Source organism: Emys orbicularis, chromosome 7 (genome assembly GCF_028017835.1).
Source record: "Emys orbicularis isolate rEmyOrb1 chromosome 7, rEmyOrb1.hap1, whole genome shotgun sequence".
In the NCBI taxonomy this organism is placed as follows: Eukaryota; Metazoa; Chordata; order Testudines; family Emydidae; genus Emys; species Emys orbicularis.
The window spans coordinates 2,789,135-2,811,802 of NC_088689.1; the positions used below are offsets into that span (position 1 = coordinate 2,789,135).

The window sequence follows — 22,668 nt, forward strand, 5'->3', positions numbered from 1 at the left end:
TTCCTTCACGCCCGTTTTCAGTTTGCGTATGTTGAGGTGAGCAGCTTTCCTCCTGGGATCAGAAACGTGCGTGTTTGCAGCAAGGCTCCCTCCTGACCTCTAGCTGCCCTGGAGTCACGAACAGGCGGTGGCAGCGCTGTAATGGATTGTCTTGCTCTTATGTCCCACCTCCAGTTTCCAGTCCCCAGGTCCAAAAGGCAAGACTATCGTGGGAGAAGTGACAGTCTCGATGCAGCAGATGTATCTCATTTCAAAGGGATGTGCAACATCTGAGTCCATGCACACCACTAGCCCTTGCTTCTAGCTCCTTTCACCAGACTAATTTCATTTTTCTTTTCTTTTTAAATGCTGCATTTACTCCAGCCCTGCTGGGGATTACGCAGTCAATTCACGTTGAAATCTTCAGGCACAGCTCCTTAGTGGACAAGGTAGAAAGCCACCTTTCTCTTGACATGAAGGTCTAATAACCATATTATTCCTGCTATGCTGAACAGCAGATGACCCCAAGGCTGGGAGCTGTGGCAGATTTGAGTTTCTTAGATCAGTTTCCTTCTTAGACATCAGAAGGAACTTGGCGGCTGGGGTAGGACTTTGTACAACTTGAGGGTTGGGGCAGGATTCTCCATTGAGCCATTCTGTATTTAAGTCCCCAGACATAGTCCCTCCTGAAGAGTCAAACATCACTCTACCACACGCCAATAAAATAAAATAAAAATATTGCAGCAGTTGCTCACACACTGTACCTTACAAACAGATTTATACAGCAGAATTACAACTCTGGTATCACTTAAAAACCCAGCAGTGCTTAGAAGTTTCAAAATAGCAGCATGGAACAGCAGGGCTAGGACAACCAAAGATGATTTGCAACAGTGTTGTCTCCATGTTTGGCCAGGAAGCATTCTGGATCTCCCCAAGTCCTCACAACTAGCAAAACAAACTCCACACTAGCAGGCACCGCCCCCAAGGACACTGATAAAACGGTGAGAACCTGTCGCATCCAAGGCGAAGAGTCATGATCGTCTAGCACAGCCTGTAGCCGAAAAGTGACAAGACAAACGGAGGAAAGAAAAGCTGTTGCGTCTGCAGCCAGCTCCATGTAACTGTCCACTCTCTCACAGCCACACTGCAGTTTGGTAACAACCGCACCAAAAGGAGCCGTGTTCAAACAACATTAAGGATGAGACTTGGAACTCCACCTTCAGCAGGAGCAATTCAGAGTGAAAAATATGCTCCACCCGTCTCCGCCCATGCTTTGGGGATCCAGTCGGTCTGACCTGTCTGATCACCCAGCAGCCAATGACCTCTGCAATAGTTCCGCCTAGTATTAAGGATAAGCTTTCGGTCTTGACTCAGCATTTCTTTGCCTCTGCCAGTCTGAGTCAGGCCACGAATGTTCTCTGAACGGAGTTCGTTTATTTTGCTCTTTTTACAATAATAATTTAAACAAACAGAAAGTAGGAGGCGTGTCAATGACCAGCTCTGACTAAGAGAGGCCCTCCTGAAGACATATGGGAGCTGGGTGTTTCTTTTCGCACTGATTCTCACGCTCCTTTGGAGCTGTTCTGAGTACTCTGAGCTCTGCCAGCTACCTTCCAATGTCTCCACTGCCTTCCCATCGGCTAGCTCCTCTTGAGTCACCTAGTCGCTTGCAAAACGTTGCTGGTGGAAAAAGGACGGCAAAGCTAGTTAGTGACGCAATCGTGACCCCCAGCAGAGCAAGGCTGGTGAGAACGTACCAGTCAAATCTCCCATCTGCCAAGTTCCAACCTTAGAGTTGAGGAGATAAAGGGCTCTAGTTTCCCAGTGCAGGATGGGACTAACTCCCAGTGAAGGCGATGCAGTGGGTGAACTGGGCCTAAAGTTTGTACCAGTAATTTTGACAGACCTTAAACTGAGGTTGGAATGACTGGAGATTATTTTATTTAACCCTTCCTCTTCCAAAAGCAAGGCCTCTCAGGTGGCTGTTCCCACTGCAGTGGGGAAGCCAGCGCCTGCGGGGTCCCCCACTGGCTCTTTCGGTCTAGCTGACTGGCTGTGACATGGAGAGTCGCTCCTCACGCCCTGCCTGTCAGCGGGGTGCTCTCCATTCTGAGCCATGGTGGTTCTCAAAGGTCTCGGCTAGTGTGTGATGATTCAGGGTGATGATCAGTACGCGGGTTAATTATCGTCCTGTTCCTAAACTGCGGTGCAGAGAAGGTTGGGGCTCAGAAAGGTCACACGACTCATCTCCCTCACCCGCACTGGGGACCGGCGGCGCCAGCCCCAGAAATACGGCAGAGCTGGCCTAGAGGTACAGCCAACTGGCCAAGACAGCCAATCCCACTGGTTAAACCAATGAGAAAACACACGCGGCCTGCCCCGGTCAACTGGCTGTATCTGTCCTATCAGCCACAGGACCCAACCCAGCCATCCCCTCCTGGGTCACAGTGCACCACGCTGGCCACTGTCGGAGACAGGATATTGGGCTAGATGGACCTCTCATCTGACCCACTACAGCAGCTCTTATATTCTTATTTAGGGATATGGTCAGCCACAAAAGCCCTCCAAAGCTGGGCTAACAAGGTCCTCTGCAGCTCCCTCTTCCATCCTCTGGCTGTGACATCTCCTGGGGGACGAGGAAAGAGGTGCCAGAGTCTTCTCCCCACCCCAGCCTCATGTTTCTATCTAAGCAGAAGTACAAATCTTAAACCATTAACAAAATCCATACTGTCTTCAGGGCCAATAGCAGGAGAAACGGAACCCTGCCCTGGGTCCAGATAATGTCTTTGATAGTGAAATACTGCCCCATACCCTTCAGGAACTGATTCCCACCCCCAGGCAATACTGGACTTGGGACTTTGGCAGAAGCCAGTTTAACCTTTTGTTGACTGGCACTGCCCAGACTGGCAGCCCAATGACTGCGGAGGGAAATTGCAATACACATCCAGCCTCCAAAGGGTTAGAGGGACAAGCAAGAGAAGAAAGCAAAAGGTGGATTTGGCTCCAAACTGTCAGCTTCAGATGCCCAATAGCTCCACAAGCCCCAGTTTCCAGACACAAGGCCCAAAGGCAGCAGGGGCTCTCACCTCCTCTCCAGCACGGTGTTTGTTGCTTTTCAGAGTCAGCAGTTACATGGTCTTACAAAAGCCCGGCAATGATGTTGTTTAATATTCTAAGCAGCAGCCCCTTCCCCCCAACCCGGAAGGACTCTCAGCAGGATGCACAGTGGCAATGATTCTTCTGTTTAACACCAAAGCAACAAATTCTGGCAACACGTTAAATATATTTATAGGACATCTGTGACTGGGACAAGAGGGAAAAAACAGGGAAGTGGGGAGGGGAGTGGCTAGGCAGAGGGGAAAAGGAAGAGGGGTGGTTTAAAAATGTTAATCGTTCATGAAAGACCAAAGACATCTTCTGATATAGCAGCACTTCAGCAGTCAGCTGCACTGAGCAGACCCTGTCGGAGATCAACCGCATGCCAACTTTGTTCCAGAAATGAATCCGAGAGCCTCTCTCTTCCGCAAGGATTGGTTACGTGGATAGTTCTTTTGTCCCGGCATTGGCAGATAATTTAAATACTGCAGCTTAAACGAGTTCTGAAAAAAGAAAAAAGGGAACAAGAACCACCCTTCTGTGCACCAAACTCATCATTTTAAGGAAAACCTCTCTTACTTCCCGTGTCTTTCGAGTGGTTGAAAGGTGCTGGGTTGAGAGCTCTGGAGAGTCCAGCTGTATTTCTACACTGAACCGGGAGAGTGTAGCACAGGCTGTGACACAAACCGCTGCTCACGTGCACGGTTACGGAGAACCTGCCTCACCCTCACCAGTGAAACAAACTGCCACCCAGGGCCCCAAACGCAAGGGTGGCAGATACGCTAACCAAGTGTGCAACCCAAGCCCATCCTAAGCAGCACCCTCCATAACGCCCCACACCCCTCCAAATCAAATCCAGCTCGATGATTAATCTGGTCAGGCAGTAAGTTCCCCCATAACAGCCTAGAAGTGGTAACTCTCCTTGCTGGGATAAGAGCTAGAGGGTTAACACTACACACACACAGGCAAGGCTTGGTCTAAGCAGCCGTCAACTCATGCAGCTAGGGTGCTGGGCCCTATTATTAGATAATACTATACATCAGCAAATTTCCATGTAATCAGGCTGGACTCGCTGGTCTGCGCCTCCTCCACTGGCCAAATCCACTATCCTGCATTCCCCAACATTGGGAGAACGGTGCCATCACTACCTAGGAGGAAGTGCAATCTCCATGATTTGGCAGAACCTTCTAGCTTGGTGACAACTGCCCAGTGTCAAACCACCTGCACCCCCATGTTAAGCAGCCGCTCCTCCATTCACTCTGAAGAACCCCTCCCCCTCCTGGCTGGGTGGGAACAACTACTGATTTAATTGTTGGGGAAGCTGGGCCAAAAGGGGAATTGGGCGTAAGGACTGCAGGTGTCACACGCCAGGAACTCTTCAACAACTCCTGCTCGAAGGTACCAAAAGGTTCTCTGTCTCCTGGCAGGATAACTACCACCAGCCAAGATGGGAGATACTGACCATCCAAACGAATCATTCCAGCTCAACGTTTGCCTCTTCTCCCCAGTGCCCACATGCCCGTGTGCCTCGTTTTTACCTGTGCGCGCGTGAGGTACAGTGTACTGTTATTTATCTGGAGATGTAGGTGTACGTTCTGGACGGGGAGCGGGTCGATTCTGCTTGGGCAGCTGGGTCATTCAGGAAGTCCCACATGAGGATTGTGTCATCGTGCGAGCTGCTGATGATCTGGAATTCGTCGAACTGGAGTCGAAAGACTCTCCCAGAATGCTCCTAACCGGGAGAGTCAGAGAGACAGCAGGGATTACTTTACAGACTGCCTGGCTGCTGGGAATGCGTGGCGAACATTAATAATCAATTCGGTTTTTGGTCAGTAAACCCTATATGGCTACTGTGTGCCATTGTCTCTGTGGAACAAGCTAAGTAGCGTAAAAGTACGTCTGCCATATTGGGAACCTGGCCCTTCAGCAGGGAGCGCACACCAGAGTAGACACCTGCATGGAAGCATTGCTCCCCGAGCCCCATGCCCTTAAACCGAGCTCTCCTCATAGGACAGCTCTTCTCCAGAGCGGCTAGGGGGGGCTGACAGAGCAGTAGCCTCAGACCTCCTACTATACAGCTCGGCATTGCCTCCATAGCATTTCCACCAGCAGTGGATTATAGGGGAACAGGGGAAAGTTTGGCAATTGATTGCCTTCTACGATGAGATAACTGGCTCTAGAGATATGGGGAAAGCGGTGGATGTGATATATCTTGACTTTAGCAAAGCTTTTGATACGGCCTCCCACAGTATTCTTGCCAGCAAGTTAAAGAAGTATGGGTTGGAAGAATGGACTGTAAAGTTGGATAGAAAGCTGGCTAGATCGTTGGGCTCAACGGGTCGTGATCAACGACTTGATGTCTAGTGGGCAGCCGGTATCAAGCGGAGTGCCCCAGGGATCGGTCCTGGGGCTGCTTTTGTTCAACATCTTCATTAATGATCTGGATGATGGGATGGATTGCACCCTCAGCAAGTTTGCGGATGACACTAAGCTGGGGGGAGAGGTAGATAGGCTGGAGGGTAGGAATAGGGTCCAGAGTGACCTAGACAAGTTGGAGGATTGGGCCAAAAGAAACCTGATGTGGTTCAACAAGGACAAGTGCAGAGTTCTACACTTAGGACGGAAGAATCCCATGCACTGCTACAGGCTGGGGACCGACTGGCTAAGCAGCAGTTCTGCAGAAAAGGAGCTGGGGATTACAGTGGAAGAAAAGCTGGATATGAGTCAGCAGTGTGCCCTTGTTGCTAAGGCGGCTAATGGCATATTGGGCTGCATTAGTAGGAGCACTGCCAGCAGATTGAGGAAAGTGATTATTCCCTATACGGCACTGGTGAGGCCACATCTGGAATACTGTGTCCAGTTTTGGGCCCCCACTACAGAAAGGATGTGGACAAATTGGAGAGAGTCCAGCGGAGGGCAACAAAAATGATTAGGGGGGCTGGGGCACATGACTTATGAAGAGAGGCTGAGGGAACTGGGCTTATTTAGTGTGCAGAAGAGAAGAGTGAGGGGGGATTTGATAGCAGCCTTCAACTACCTGAAGGAGGGTTCCAAAGAGGATGGAGCTCGGCTGTTCTCAGTGGTGGCAGATGACAGAACAAGGAGCAATGGTCTCAAGTTGCAGTGGGGGAGGTCTAGGTTAGATATTAGGAAAAACTATTTCACTAGGAGGGTGGTGAAGCACTGGAATGGGTTACCTAGGGAGGTGATGGAATCTCCACCCGTAGAGGTTTTTAAGGCCCGGCTTGACAAAGCCCTGGCTGGGATGATTTAGTTGGTGTTGGTCCTGCTTTGAGCAGGGGGTTGGACTAGATGACCTCCCGAGGTCTCTTCCAACCCTGATATTCTATGATTCTATCTATGAATTGATCCCGAGTCTCCTGCTTGACACTATTGCTACTGCTGAAGGAGGAAACAGCTTAAACTGGAAGAGACAAAGGGGACCATTATAAAATCAAAATGACATTGTAATGATTCCTCCTGAGCAGTTCTAAACGTAGCCACAGGAAAGGCCCTTCTTTAGAGGCAGTTTGTATTCTTATAGGAGGCGGAGTGGAAACAGTATGGCAATCTACGCCAGATCCTGCACATCGTAAAGCACAACTCACTACACTTTCCCACGTGTGCTGGCTAGCTGTTATCAGTGCTCCCTGGTGCAGGCGTGGGCGGCAGCTTCCCTGGTCAAGAGGGAGTGCAAACAAAACCAGTGCAACGCCTCCTGACTCTCGTATCAGTACGTGGCTCCTTGCCATGCCTTCCACGCTGCCAGACACAGTGTAAAGAAAACCGAATGGGATAAGATATTCTAACCATGACAGCTAGTTTTAAGATGAGTAAGTCACAAAAAATGAAAGGTCTCTCAAATATAGTCATCAACAGAACAGTTTTCCACCACACAGGAAGCTGCTGTTTTGACAGAGCAGGACTCTGAAATGCAGCTCCTTTTTGAATGCAAAGGGCCATTTCACAGTTGTGGGAAGGCCAGTTCTGTTTTGTTTTAAATTAATTTTAAATAAGGTTTGTCTTACAAGTAGCATCCTTAGTTTTAAAATTCTAGTTCATTAAACAGACAGACACTCCAAGAGTCTGGTTTTGCATGTATTCAAATAGGAATGGTGTTTCGTGTGCCCAACAGAATAGAGCTCCTGCTGGGGAAAGTCACGACAAGAGCAGGTGTCACGAGGAGACTGAAAGAGACAGGTAATTCAAAAGGCCACTTTGAAAACGAACTTTTCAATCAGTGTTTACTAAATGAAATCCCTCTACCTAAAGATCCTATGCACTAATCACTGTACTTGCTCTTTAAAATCACAGGGGCAGCTGGTGTGATGCACGCTTCACATTGTAAGTTAAAGCCAAAAGAACCTGGCCTCCTTAGCTTGAAATGTAAAGCTGCGCCATACTTATTTCTCAGCTTGGGAAGCTGCTGTCAAGCTCATGTGGCTGCTGCTCCATCCAAAGGAGGGGAAAATGAAAGGAACTGGCATGCAGCGAGCATTCGTTATGTGCAGACTTTTCTCCTACTGCTTGAAAATGGAACACAAACAGCAGGAGGCTTGCAACGTTTATTGCGAGGTTTCATTTTGGAGGCCGAGGGAAGGAAAAAGAGCATGAGTAAGCGGATACTAGGATGCTCTGCAGTTACAGGCATGAAAGAAACTAAAAGTAACACTCCATGCCCTCTGTCTTCCCCCTTAGCTCACTCGCGCCTACAAACAGGGACTTCTAGGTATTCATTCACAGATTCCTACAATGTTTTCATCCCACAAGTTCTGATTTATAATGCAATTATTCAGGGTACCTGTATTTTTCACTGCCAGCAAAAGGAGATGGAATTGCACTAGTTAAATTAAGCCTCCTAAGTTAGCAGCAGAAACAGACAGTGCCCAAGCAGGGTCTAAGATTGGAACAGGATCAACACTGTTCATGTACGGAAGTCTCAGACTCTCTGGGTCTGTACATTCACAGGCATAGGGCCGCTCCATGGTTTGCAGCTGACATGTGCTCAAAATCCCTCGGACTTTATTACCCAAGAAAGCGTATGCCCAAATAAATCTGTTAGTCTTTAAGGTGTCACCGGACTCCTCGTTGTTTAAATAGATTTTAGTTAGGAACTTAAAACCAATTTTAAAAAGGGATGAAAGCCCTTCTTTTAACTGCCCCTTTTAACAACAATCATCTGGCAACATTAAAAAACTGCCAGAGAGAAGAAAGAGGCCCAGAAAAAGTCCTGGTCACCCAGCAGCACACAGATTATGCAGACTCATCAGAGGGTATCATCCCCTTGAGGTCAGACCCTCAGCTGGTGCAAACTATCACAGCTCCACTGACTTCCAATATCTGAAGTGGTGACGGGGGTGTCGAGGAGCGGAACATTCTCCCTTGGGACTGGCACGGAGCTGATGCCCTGGCGTATCGTTAGGGGCTGCTGAAGAGGCTGTAAACCTCATTCCTTGGCTGTGTTAAACGTCCCATGGCCCTTTTTGCAAGGCTCTGGTTTGAAAGTCTTTGCGGGTGAAAGATCCCATAATCCCTTATATTCAGACACATCTGCAAGCCTGCCCTTTGGGGCCTATCACCATCTGCTTCAGCTGAACTTTGTCTACAACAACTCAAGCTTTCATGGCGTCATACAGCCTTGACAAAGCCTGTCCTCCCCCACCTTGACCCCCCCCCCCCAACCAAAAGCTCTTACCACGAGGGTTCGCAGACAGAGGGTCCCAGCTGGAGCGCGAGGGTCCAGAGCAGCCACAAGATCCCACACTTTAATTTTCCTGGCGAGGAAAGAGGGGACAAGCACCAAAGCTTTGTCACAGAGAAAAGTGTCAATGGTTCACCAGCAATTAAAGTTAACAGCTTAGATAATACATCCGGAACCACAGAGAAACCTTTCTGCTCTTGACACCTGGCTCTCACGTGCTCTCTTGGGTAAAGCCTGCTGATCTTACAGGGGGAAATATATGGTTACCATACAAATGAATTACATAAAAAAGCAGGTGACAGTAACTAATGTAGAAACCCGGGTGAAGGTTAATGTAGACACTTACTCCTTAATGGCAAATGGGCCAAAAGCAATGAAACGGAGGGATCACAGCTGTGTGAGTGCATTTGGGTTTATACACAGATAATGTGACACATTATATAAAGCCTCTTGTTGGACAAGAAGAAAAGCGTGTCTAAGTCTGCACAGCCTGGATTCATCCCCTCCTTCTACTGGTACAAGCACGTCCCTTCCTCCTAGAAAGTAGGCAGGCAGGCTAGGATTGCTCCACCTGTGCCAACTCCTGCTATGGGCAGCCACAGGCAGGTTCCACAAGAACCACGAGAGCACAAGCATTTCAGAGAACAGGACACATTCAGTGGGGGAGGAAAAGGCACGTCTCCACGTCAGCCCAGGCATGCCACTGCACTGGTATCCGGCTTGCTAGAGGTTTGGGGTTTAGCTAGAAAGCTGGGGTGATGACACCAATGTCTTTAGCATTAGACTGCACCAAATCGTGATGTCAGATTTATTACAGAAAATCAAACGGGGCTGGGCTGGAGATTTCCCTCGTCCTTAAGCCAGACGGTCTCCCCTAGAGTTCAATCACATGCGCACCTCCCCTGCACAATGTAGTGACTATCTCGTAGTATGAAGGGTGCTAACAACAGGATGGGGGAGAATGAAGTGTGGGGAACCCACGCACCCCAGTTTAAACCAGTCTGCAGGCTTAGGGATTATATACACTAGTAGAGGGACCCCCGCCCAGGAGAAGGAAGCTGACTTTGTGGCATAGGGGACATGCTATCCAAATTAGCTACACAAGACCCCAGTGTAGCTCAGAGTTATTCAAGCCTGGAAAGGGAAAGTCAGCTCTTCCCCAAGGGAGCCTGGACACCGGCAGTGTACCAGGAAGCCAGCCCACAAGAGCAAATACAACCTGCGAGTGAAGAAAGCCTCTTCCCCCTGCCACAGAAATCTGGCTAGCTGCAGTGGAGAGTGCTGGAAAAGGACCCTGCAGTTTGGAGTCCCTTTCACAGCGCAAGCAGCAATGCTTGGTTAAGCACATTGCTCTAGATTATCAACAGGAGTTTCCAGACCAAGACACTCACTGGGCACTTTTCAGTCTGCCTGTTGTACTTTGTTGCCTTCTCTGACTGGCTGTGCGTCTGCTCATTCACTTCTCTATACTACTCAGTTATGTGGTGAACGGCAGCAGCTGGGCGGCAGTGAGAACCACTTGGCTACACTACACTACAGGGGCAGGTCTTGAGATGTTCCCCCAAATACATCCCCCCTTCCCCACGCACACCCCAACACCTTCCCTTGGCTCTGAGTGACCTGGTTCAGCTGAGCTCGCACACAGCAGGTACTTCCAGTTACGCGACGCCTGTTACAAGTCAGTGGGAGTTGAGGCCTGTCCGGCAGTTTGAAATTGTACCCCACCAGGTGGGTTGCCAGTGACAGGGGACCGGCTCCATTATTTATATCGAGGTAGTTCCCAGAGCCTCCTGTCCCACCAGGATCCCACCAGGCTGAACACACACAGGTACAGTCAGTTTCTGTCCCAAAGAGCTTACAGCCTAAAGAGACAAAACCCAGACAAGGGGCGGGGGGAAGGGATCTACCACACAAGCGAAGTGACCAGGGACGATGGACACATGTCTTAGTTCTATTGATCTATCTGTTATTTAGTTCATTATGGGGCCAACTGGCATAGAAAGAAGGCAATAAGTAGATGCAAAAGAGGAGGTCACAAGGAATCCTGAGGTGGAGGGGTGGCCGGAGAGAAACATGGAAGCTCAGGGAGAGAGACGAGCAGAGGAGTTGGTGCAAATAACCAACCGGCAGAGCAAAAATACCATCCAGAGCTCGAATAGTAAAAGTAGTTTGCTGTCACCGCAGGTGTCCAGGAGCTGTGAAGTTCTTGCCAGGAGTTGTGGGGGAACAAAGGGGCTTGGCTGGGTCTCTCCCTGCTCTATTACTGGTACGTCTGACTGTTGCTGGGGAAGTCTCTGTTTTGGAAGGCTGGCTCCGCCCTGGAAGGTCTTGCTCCATTTCCTCCAGGCTCTGACAGGGTGGAGAAAGGGGCTGTTGGGGGATAAGTGGAGATGCCTGCCACCCTTTGGTTAGAGTCTAGCTCAGGTAGGGCATTACTGCTAATGACTCAGGCGCCACACAAAATGCAGAGGGGCAGAAGGGGAGCCTATGGGAAGACTTGCAGATCCAGAGGAAACACTCTTTATGAAGCTGTCCTGTATCGTGTACACTGCTGTTGGCAGACCAGCACTAGGGTAACCACTTACCTCCACATGTAGGGCAGAAGGGGAAGGGAGCAAGCTAGACATGCACGCACAGGGATAGCTCAGTGGTTTGAGCATTGGCCTGCTAAACCCAGGATTGTGAGCTCAATCCTTGAGGGGGCCATTTAGGGATCTGGGGCAAAAATCTGTCAGGGACAGTACTTGGTCCTGCTGTGAAGGCAGGGGACTGGACTCGATGGCCTTTCAAGGACCCTTCCAGTTCATATTAAAAAAACAAACAGCAGGAATGGTGGGAGCTGTAGAAAAAGCAGCTTCAGGTCTGGCCACTGCTAAACACGAGACACAGACCTTATGGACTCAGTGCTCTGATCTACTACATTCCTGGGCAGAGAACTAGCTGATCTGGTTGTCAGTGATTCAAGCATGAGGAGATCTGCCATGTGAAACTGCTGGAAAGCACACACCACAGAAGACCCGTTCCAGAAAAGGGAATGTAACGCACTTCTCCTATATTGGCCATAAGTGTGAGAACAGCACAACAAACAACGGGTTTAATTTTTTTGAAGGGGGTGGGGGGGGGGAAGAAGAGGGATGCTCGGTGTCTGAACCTCGTTAACAATCTCACCCATCATATGCCCCGCTGACTATCCTCTTGTTATCGAAGCGTATGCATCTCACCAACTCCTCATGGCCTTCCAGTACTCGTAAACATGCCCCGCACTCTATATCCCATAACCTGGAAGAGATTAGGAAGAAGAGGAGAGAAGGTCTGACAATCTATTATTGCAATGAAATGTTTGGCCTCAGACTATACTTGGCCAACGGGTTCTTTGGAAATAAAGATTCTGATGGTGCTAATGGGGAAGATCTTGAATTCATCACCCCCCAACCCACCACTTTTTTCCTGCAGCTCAGTGGGAGCATATTGTTCAAAGAAAACCCTGTTCTGTTACGTTCAGGTTCTAGTGGGTCAAGTGCTTTGACACATGGCAAACCAGCAACTCTGAATAGTTGGCACTGGCTCCTAATCTGTTCCATCCCCTTGCAGCTCTGGTGGAGGACGCACAGCCCCACTGCCGCAAAGCGCCTCTCTCCACCGAGGAAACAGCTGCAGTTTGAGAAGGGCTCAGCTTGGTGGGATGTTTTACACAGAGGCAGAGGTGTAGCCATAGTGCATAGGGGTGCTGGCAGAATGATTCCTGTTTTAAGGCCAGAGAAGCCAATAGATCATCTAGCCTGAACTCCTGTATAACACAGGCCAGAGAATTTCACCCAGTTACCCCTGTATTGAGGCTAATAACTTGTCTTTGACTAAAGCAGGTTCCAGAAAGGCATCCAAGCCATCAAGAGATGGAGAATCCACAGCTTCCTTTGGAAGCTTGTCCCAATGCTTAATCACCCTCACGGTTAAACACTGGTGCCTTATTTTTAATTGGGATTTGTCAGGCTTGAACTTCCCGCCATTGGTTCTGGTTATGCCTTTCAGTACTAAATAAAGAGTCTTTTAATATCCATTAGTTTCTCCCTGTGAAGGGACTCCTACACCATGATCAAGTCACCACTTGATCTTTCTTCTCTTTTCTCTACTGATAGTTTAGTTGGAACAATGAAATACCCTGGCCTCAATGACTCCCTGTATTGAGTTATTGGGTTTAAATGCCTTGAAACATGATGGGCCAGTTCCTCAGCCGAAAAACCAGGGCAGCTATGGTGATGTCAATGGCGCTATTTGACTTGCACCAGCTGAAGAGCTGACCTGAAATCCCACCCAAATCGTTTTCAGATAGACTCTCTCTCTCAGGAGACAAACTTTAATTTCCTAGCTCTTTTGTACGCTCTATATTTACAGAACTGGAAAATCATTTAACACACTCCCTTTTGAAAAACAATTCTTAGGGATTCTAAAGGTTTTCAACCTCTAGGACATCAAATTTCAGAAGTTACAAACTTCAAATTTCACATCATGTTTTACCCAATTGAAGGTCAACATCTTGTATCTCAAGTAAATTAAAATCAAACATACATCAAGTCATCCACATAGATTACTCAGTAAGCTGCCCTCTTATCACCTTCCCACAGATACCCATCCTCAAGCAATGCTTGTGGAAGGCTGGTGAGCAGGTAAACCTTTCACCACCCCTTGAGGGCCACTGGACTTGGGTTCAGCTAAGATTCACTGCCAACTTTCATGAAATTCTAGCACAATTTATCTATCAACTAGGAATTGTATTCAGTGTAAAAATAAGAGTAACTGTATTCCTCTTTAGGTTGATTACTGTACTGACATTTTTGTTGGTTATTACGAGTGGTATTTTAGTTGATTTTCTAAATGCTGTGATATTTAACTATTTCCTACTCCCATTTCTTTTGGCTCTGAGTCTCAAAGTACTGTACAAAAAAGGATTTATTCAAATTCAAAGTGCACAATCTTTGCCGCACTTAGGGGCGTTTTAGAAAAACAGCACAATGTAATCACCCCCCCATTTCACTGGGTAAAAGGAAGGAGGAGTCAGTGATCCCTCAATCTGGCTGGTCCTTCTACTATGTCATGCCATCAAGCAGACAGCAGGCAAAATTTGGCCCAGCACAATTGGTTCAATCACCTTGTGGTGTCACAGACAGGAGAGTCAGCTTCCTGTGGGATTCAGAGTAGGAAAAGGTGGCTGGTTGTGGGGAAAAGCACCCAGCAAACAAAAGCCTCTGTATTCACCACTGACAACAGAGGACTGGTAAAAAAGGAAAGTAGATTGCTGCTGCTCAGACAGTCCGTTCCCAAGTTTCAGCTGCAGGGCAAAGTCCCCCTCTAAACCAGCAGGTGAAGGGTAAAAGGGAGGCAGCCCGACCACCCATTTGTATGATCCAACCACTTACCATGGTCAGTTTCACATTGACTCAAGTGTACTGAACAGCGCTAGTTAAGGAGATAATGGTACATCCGTCTAACCGCAGCTGCATGATTTACCAAGAAATTCCGACTCCCAGCATGAAAGGGGTTAAATCTCAGCCTGCAATTAGGGCAGCCAGGAAAGTGCAAGAGGGAGAAAACTGAACTTCATGCTCTCATTCAGTTGTTCCAAACTATACCAGAGGCCAAGCCCCACAAGGGGAGTTTGGTGTGAGCCCAGGAGATTTCTGCAGAGGATTAAATGCTTCTTATTGCACGTCTGACCCTTTAACTAGACACATAGGCCAAATACAATATCACCAAAGGACATCATGCAAAGTGGTGCTTGCCAGCTCTTTCACACACCAAAACGGTCTAACCAGTCTGACTGGCTGATTAGTATGGCACTCTTGAGATAGGGAGGCTACAAGGCAAAGCAAGAAAAATGGCTTTCGATAACCCTCTTCAGTAGTTCACAGCATTCGATAGCAAAGGCAGCCCAGTTGCAGGAGAAATGGGCACGGACCATTTCGGTTATCTAACTTCGGCATGTCCCAAGTGAACTGGAGACAACGGCCTTGCGCGAACCGAGAACACCGCGCGCAGAGCTCCCCGATGAGAGCTTGCCTCTCACCTGATAGTGTTATCTGAAGAGCCACTCACTACTAGCCGATCTCTGTACTGCAGACACGCGATGCCTCGTTTGTGGCCATTTAAGGTGCGCACGAACTCGCAGGTACTAGTGTTCCAGACCTGAGATGGGGAGAGAAAACACACAGGGCCTAATTATTAAGAGGTAACTAACGGAGGGGAGGGACCTGTGAGAGAAACGGGTGTGTCCAGAATGTTCAAAATGTCATCACAACCTCGAGGTCACAAGTCAAATTCAAGACATTATTGCTGACGTAGGGAAAACTACCTTACCAGTGATATATGGCTATAGCCTTCTACAGTTAACAGACTGACTCCTCATACATAGAGCTTTTATCGTATTATATTAGGACTTGTCCCCAAATTAAACCATAGCACTTTTGAAACTAATTTACAGTTTATGTATGAATTGGCTTTTTTCTGAGTGTTAACATCACCAACTCTTATGTTCTCAGGACTCTGGTCATTCTTTTTGGTCAACACTGACAAGTGCTGTAAATAAACAGCCTTCGAAATTTCTCACCTTTATAGTCCTATCACCTGATGCTGACACAATGTACTTGTCATCAAAGTCCACTACGTTGACAGCAGCTCTGTGTCCTACCAGGACCCGTCGCAGGGTGATGTCTGTCGGGGAAGCCATGTCCCAGACAGCAATGGAACGGTCTTTGGAACAAGTCACCATCATGCCATTGTTAAAGCGCAGGTGCAGTACTGCTTCGCAGTGGTGAATCAGCGTGTTTAGCATCTCGCCGGTATTGACGTCCCACACCCTGAAATTCACACAATATTTCAAACCAAGGGAAGGGAAAGAGGGTGAAAAAAATTACATTTCATTTTTCTGCAGGAAAAGAAAAATCAAGTCTTCGGTTCGATTACAAGCCAACACCCACATACTAAACCTAGAATCTGCTGAATAGTTAGTTCATGACAAGATATAGCACATAAACCAGCTGATTACAAAAATATTAAAGGAGTCCAGCAGCCAAAAAACCTGCAATGCAATTAGCCCCATAAAAACAACACAGCAAAGCGTTTTGTAATTAAGTGACTGTGTAGTGCTGATGAAAGGTACCAGATTGACAGCCCTGGAGACTGAAGTCCCCTGTTAGCTCTGCCTGCAGCTCTCTCCACCTCCAAAGTTATGCCTGTCTACCCAGATCTGGAGAGACCCAGTGCTAGAGGCAAGTTCACCCCCAATGGCCCATTCAATCTTCGCCCTTTCTGCTGGGACTGCCAACAAGGGGCACAGTTTTCTATTGTAGCAGAAGACCAGAGTATGCTTTTTCTTTGTAAGCAAATCTAAAAGAATCATTAAAAAAATTACACTATTGGGTTAGATCGGGTTCTAACAGCCGCAAATTATTTATCCTGAACAGACACAAAGGAACACTACGACATTTCAGGAATTTGTTGACAAGGCACAAATTAATATAGAGTTTTTATGTCAATTGACCATTAATAGGTCTAGTCTATTACACACAAAGGATAACTTGTGGTTAAAAGAATCAGGTACATGCTCAATTTAAAGAGCTTCTATGACGTGAGTCAGGGATATTAAAGTTTAAAAAACAACACAGTTCCTTTTGGTGCATTGTTTGCGAAGGTCTTTACCTCAAGGCAAAATTCCTTCCAGCAGCTTCCTGCAGCACTATCATACCCTGAACCCCAGCTACACTAAACTCCAGCCGCATAATGGCTGTATTATCAAATAGCAAAAGGCTGCGGAAATTGAATCCCTCCTCCCTTAACGAAGCTTGCAATTAAACACGGCAGGGATGTGCAGGAGAGAAGAAATGTCACTCATGTTTATGAAATACAAATGGTTGCTTCATATGCTACAGTAACAATGCCCAGTCTGCTTTGTGTGCTCTAACCCATCATGAAACTTGGGCTGCAGCAACTCAGTCCTAAAAACCAGGGGTTTTTGTAGAGTGCATGCCACCTCCCATTAACCCCCCTTAAAGCTACAGCTCTTCTAGTAGGCTCTGGAGGCCTCCCTCTTGTCACAGGGCAAGCTGATTTGAAAATGCTGTGACGCTGGCAGAGCAGGTGCCAGCTCATGCGAAGGTCCCAATGTCTCAACTGAACACTGAGAAACATATACCTGGCATCAGTCTGGCTCACCTGTGTGTCAGTATTTTTCAAATAGGTATTAGAATTGTAAGAATGTATTTAGACTTTACTGAATGCTTGTGAGTGGCTGCCGGCATTAATCTCACATATAGCATCTGTATCCCTTATTGTAAGGCAATATTTGAGCAGTTGTATTGTGAGGCTCTGTGACGCCATGAATCACCAGACAGGAGAGAGACATTAACTAGTGTGAAGTGCTGATCTCCAACCGAAAGCGTTAGGTCCTGTCCCACAGTGAAGGTCCATCGACACCCGACAGACGACTGTGGGACGATAAAGAGGACAAAAAATGTTTGTTGTCCATCCCATCCCCCCACCCTCCATGAAGATGAGCCATGAAGTGGATTCCTCCCATCAGCTGAGCTTGCAGCTCAGAGAACATGGTGGGGAAGGGAATAAAACCCCCCTAACAAGAAGGAACTGGATCTCTGTGCTGCTTGGACTCTGGCAGCAAGGTTTTTAGGCATAAGTAAGAGGTCCCCAGTGCCCAGCCTGGGTTACCCTAAAAGTCATACAGAGCTTGCTGATTATAGAAGCTTCTATTACTTTTTGACACTTAAGATTGTAACACAGTTATGCATCTATGTTTACCTGCTTTAACCTTGTAAATAACTCGTTTCCTTTTCCTACTTAATAAATCTGTAGGTAGTTTATTGTAGAATTGGCTACCAGCGTAGTCAGTGAGATCTAAGGTGAGACGGACCTGCGGTAAGTGACTGGTCCTTTGGGACGGAGTAATCCGAATATTGCTGTGATCCTTGGGGTAAAGCAAAGGCAGGCGCAGCTGGGTGGGGAGTTGGATCAGAGCACCCAAGAGGACTGTCTGTGACTCCACGTTTGGCTGTTATAGTGCCTGAAGTTCATCTCTGATATTTAGTTGGTTAAATCTAAGTATAGAACGCACAGCCAATTTGGGGCTTGTGCCCTGCTTCCTGACAGGGTGCCCGGAGGTTGGTACCCATGCTCTTGAGTCACTGCAGGCAGCGTTACACCTGCCATTTGGGATATGTCCACACAGCTCTGGGAGGGTGCTTCCTAGTGCAGGCAGGCAGACACGCTAGCTCTGCTCGAGCTCACACGCTGAAAATAGGAGTGAGGCCACAATGGCCTAGGCAGCAGCTTGGGCTAGCCCCTTGAGTACAAACTCCCCCAACTCCCAGGATATGTATTCAGGTGGGTAGTCTGAAGCGCTGCCTGTACCGCTGTGGTCATGCTGTGAAGTACACTAGCTGCTGTGTTGGAATACCTTGGTGTTTACCAAAGGCAAAATTTGCTCTGCATGAGTCCAGGATAAGAGTTATTGCTGGCTTGGAAAATTTAACAGTAAGAAAGAAAGAGGGGATGAGCTCATTCCAACCTTCCTTTGAGTCACTGCTCCTCAATGGAAATTCGATTTGGTGAACACACACATCGCAGCTGGAGTCTTACATTTATACATTCTGTGCCCGTTCTTTTCAATCTGAAAGCTTCATTTACAACATTCCCATCTCTGCACAAAGGTATGGAAACCACATGCCTTCCCACTGCATTTATTTACAGGCATGTCTACAGTGCTCATCACTGAGTTATCTGAGCATCTCTGTTAGAACCAGGCATTGGCATTACAAAACCCTCCCGGGACAATCACACCCTCACATTGCAGAACAACATAAGAATATCACTACATCCAGCAGACATCCGAAAAATGACAGGAAGAGCAGGCAGTAGATATATTCTTCAGGGGAGGCCTTTCTCTTGCACTCCTGGGGAGCCAGGTGTACTGCACTATGCGTGCGTGTGCATATATGCACCTTTATTTCCATCCATAAACAGCCTACACTTGATTACAGGTTATAAAGCACACAGCCGAATGGTAGGGGATAGCAGCTATGCACAAGGGCTCAAGTGAATCTAAAGAACTCAGCCTGAAGTTCACCTACTAGCACATGTTCTAGTGGTCAAGAATCACTGTCCCAAAGCCCTGCACAGATAGAGAGATTGGTAAGTAGTTCTGAGTAACCAATTCAATGAAAATCATGGAGTCCCAGGCTATGTAGACAGACACCAGTCTATGGTGGAAAGCTCAAAGACATCTGACTCCAGTATGCAAAGGAACGAAGGCTGTTGACTACGGAAATGCGCCATTAGAAAATCAGCAGTATACAGAAAGGGCTGCCAAACTGAGCAGGAGCTGGTGATCTAATGATTTACCTGGGCAGGTGGGCCCCTGAGATTTTATATTGGAGAAATGTTAAAGTCCATCTGTATATCCAACTGGATGACGTCCTTCTTCTCAAGGGCTAAAAGTATTCCATCCTTGAGCCTCTGGGGTCAGTGCACATATTTATAGATACAGCGGGGAATCATAGAACTGGAAGGGACCTCGAGAGGTCATCTAGTCCAGTTCCCTGCACTCAAGGGAGGACGAAGTATTATCTAGAGACCACTCCTGACAGGTGTTTGTCCAACCTGCTCTTAAAAATCTCCAATGATGGAGATTCCACAACCTCCCTAGGCAATTTATTCCAGTGCTTAACCATCCTGACAGTTAGGAAGTTTTTCCTAACGTCCAACCTAAACCACCCTTGCTGGAATTTAAGCCCATTGCTTCTTGTCCTGTCCTCAGAGGTTAAGAAAAACAATTTTTCTTCCTCCTCCTTGTAACAACCTTTTACATACTTGAAAATTGTTCTCATGTCCCCTCTCAGTCTTCTCTTCTCCAGACTAAACAAACCCAATTTTTTCAATCTTCCCTCATGGGTCATGTTTTCTAGACCTTTAATCATTTTTGCTGCTCTTCTCTGGACTCTCTCCAATTTGTCCACATCTTTCCTGAAATGTGGCGCCCAGAACTGGACACAATACTCCAGTTGAGGCCTAATCAGCGCGGGGTAGAGCAGAAGAATGACTTCTCGTGTCTTGCCTACAACACTCCTGCTAATACATCCCAGAACGATGTTTGCTTTTTTTGCAACAGCATTACACTGTTGACTCATATTTAGCTTGTGGTCCACTGTGACCCCCCAGATCCCTTTCCGCAGTACTCCTTCCTAGGCAGTCATTGCCCATTTTGTATGTGTGCAACGGATTGTTCCTTCCTAAACAGAGTACTTTGCATTTGTTCTTATTGAATTTCATCCTATTTACTTCAGACCATTTCTCCAGTTTGTCCAGATCATTTTGAATTTTAATCCTATCCTCCGAAGCACTTGCAACCCCTCCCAGCTTGGTATCGGCTGCAAACGTTATAAGTGTACTCTCTATGCCATTATCTAAATCATTGATGAAGATATTGAACAGAACCGGACCCAGAACTGATCCCTGCGGGACCCCGCTTGTTACGCCCTTCCAGCATGACTGTGAACCACTGATAACTACACTCTGGGAACGGTTTTCCAACCAGTTATGCACCCACCTTATAGTAGCTCCATCTAGGTTGTATTTCCCTAGTTTGTTTATTGAAATGAAGTATTCTAGGCAAGTACCCAGTCTGCAGTTTGATCTGCCCACCATGGACTGGGAAACGACAGAGTCTTTCACATAGACCAGCCTTTTCTTTTTACTCAGAGTTAAACATAATGCTGCCCCATCCAATCTAAGTGCTGATTAAATGTCCAGGTAAAAGAGATGTGACATGAATTCTGGATTTGTACAAATGTCAGGAACCAACAGAACTCCTAGAACCACAAACCTCCGTGTGCAATATGCAGGGGTTGAATTTTAGGGTCACCTGCTTATGACTGGTGGCTTCAAAATGAGTTTAGGCAACCACAGAGAGGAGCCTGCAGCCACGGGAACAGGCGCATGAGTGCAAATGGTGCAGGAAAGGCAATCGCCGTAGCTTTGGGCCTGCTTCCAACAGTGCTGCTTGGAGCTGCATAGTTCATACTCAGGCAGAAAGAGGGGACCTCCTACCCACACCAGCACAGGGAGACCTATTCTTCTGGCCAAGCTCTATCCCTCTTCCCCAGCCAAGGGAGAAATGTCCCTCCCCCCCTTCCTGCTAGTTCACCAGCTGAACGTGTATTTCCAGATATTTTCATTTCGTGAAGTGAAATCATTACAGTTTTGCCCACTCTAGTCTCCTGAACCGTGCCTAGTGACCGTCCCATCCGGAGAGTAGATTCTAACGTGAACTGTCCAGCCTTGCAGCATGGGTTTGGCGATGAGTGAAGAGAACAAGGTCATAGAATGGTAAAAAAACATGTAGTTGAAATTTATTAAAGACACACAGGGGATCTAGCCAGGTATCTTGTGTTAAATCTAATGGAAGAGGTGTGGCTAAAACCCCTACATGGCTTTGAAAACCTAACCAAGGTCTCTAAAAATCTCTATCCCAGGGAAATGTGCAAATTCTTAGTAAAAATTCACAAAAGTCTCCTTAACCCAGCTTGGAAATCTCCAGCCTTTGCTTATTTTCCATTTCCCTGTGATAGGCAGCAAAACTTGAGTGGAAAATTGATTTTTAAACAAGTAGGGCTTCTCGTTGGAAAGGAGTTCACTGGAACTACTCAGTGAAAAAAGCTGAACAGAGAACAATTAAAAAAAAATCTTTTCTGTACCGTCTGTGGCACAAAGCTCAGCTTCAGAAGTACGTACCTGACGGTTGAATCAGAAGATCCAGTAATGATCACCCGCTCGTCATACTGTAGGCACAAGACGGAACCCGTGTGTCCAGTCAGAATTCGCTTGCATTCCAATGTATTCTTATCCCAGATCTAGGGTGGCAAACAGTCACAAACAGTCTGGTAAGTAAGATGTTCATCACTGTATAAATGGTGCATGTTGCTGGGTTGGCTGTTTCGGTTTTTATTACATACTGTTTGTGGATCGAGCTTCCATAGTAGCACAGAATGCACTTTGTTATTCCACAGGCGCTTTGGTGCAATATAAAACATTCTTAATATCTCTGGTTTTAATATGAATACAGGCTCTACACTTCTCATCAGGGAACAGGGTAGCCTGTAATGACGGGAGGACCAATAATACTGCTAGCAAAGTCCATTCTATAAGGAAGCAGAGTGTTTCTTGCCAGGTGAGACAGATTTATACACTTTGCTGGGGGAAGGCTAGCTTGTGTGTACCAAAGAAAAACTCGCCTGGGCTAGTCCAGTGTTTCTTAACCTTTTTGACACCAGGGGCCAGCTTGCTGCCTTCCTAAACAGTGTCGGGGAGATCTCAGGGACTGGCACTGGTCCACGGACCAGTTGTTTAGAACCGCTGGGCAAGGGCACCTTCTAAAAAGTCTCTTACCAACTGCTTCCTCCCACACTGAAATTCGGACACAAGATTGTTCATGAAGCCTGCTTTACACACCCTAGCTTGGCCAACTCGGGGAGTTCTCACCTTGATAGTGTTGTCTCGCAGGCCACTTACTATCTTCTGATCGTCATACTGTAAACAATAAACCCCTTTGCTAGTTTCACTCCGGCAGTGGATTCTCTGTAAACTGTGCCTTCCACACCGCCAGTTTGATTCTATTGTCTTGGGGATGGGGAGCAGAAAAGAAAGAGAAGCAAATTAGAGAAAGTCCTGTTACATTTCCCAACAAGGAAGCCCATTAGATGATACAGCAGTCTCCCAAGGGAAGTGGCGGTGGGGGCACTATTGCTAGAGTCATTTATATGACAAAGTGCTGGAGAATATAGCGTGGTGAATGTTGTTGCTCGGGCCATGTTGGGGATGCACAAGCTGACCTA

General features: G+C 47.3%; 1 protein-coding gene across 1 annotated transcript in view; it reads right to left on the minus strand.

The window, feature by feature from the left end:
* Positions 1 to 348: 348 nt before the first annotated feature.
* BTRC (beta-transducin repeat containing E3 ubiquitin protein ligase) overlaps positions 349 to 22,668 on the minus strand; it is a 167,086-nt gene continuing 144,766 nt past the window's right edge. The window contains exons 12-19 of the mRNA XM_065407543.1: positions 22,316 to 22,453; positions 21,569 to 21,687; positions 15,378 to 15,627; positions 14,838 to 14,956; positions 11,945 to 12,055; positions 8,771 to 8,849; positions 4,614 to 4,807; positions 349 to 3,578 (exon numbers count right to left, since the gene is read on the minus strand). Of these exons, the coding sequence (XP_065263615.1) occupies positions 4,646 to 4,807; positions 8,771 to 8,849; positions 11,945 to 12,055; positions 14,838 to 14,956; positions 15,378 to 15,627; positions 21,569 to 21,687; positions 22,316 to 22,453 (978 nt within the window). The 3' untranslated portion in view covers positions 349 to 3,578; positions 4,614 to 4,645. The remainder of the gene's footprint in view (positions 3,579 to 4,613; positions 4,808 to 8,770; positions 8,850 to 11,944; positions 12,056 to 14,837; positions 14,957 to 15,377; positions 15,628 to 21,568; positions 21,688 to 22,315; positions 22,454 to 22,668) is intronic.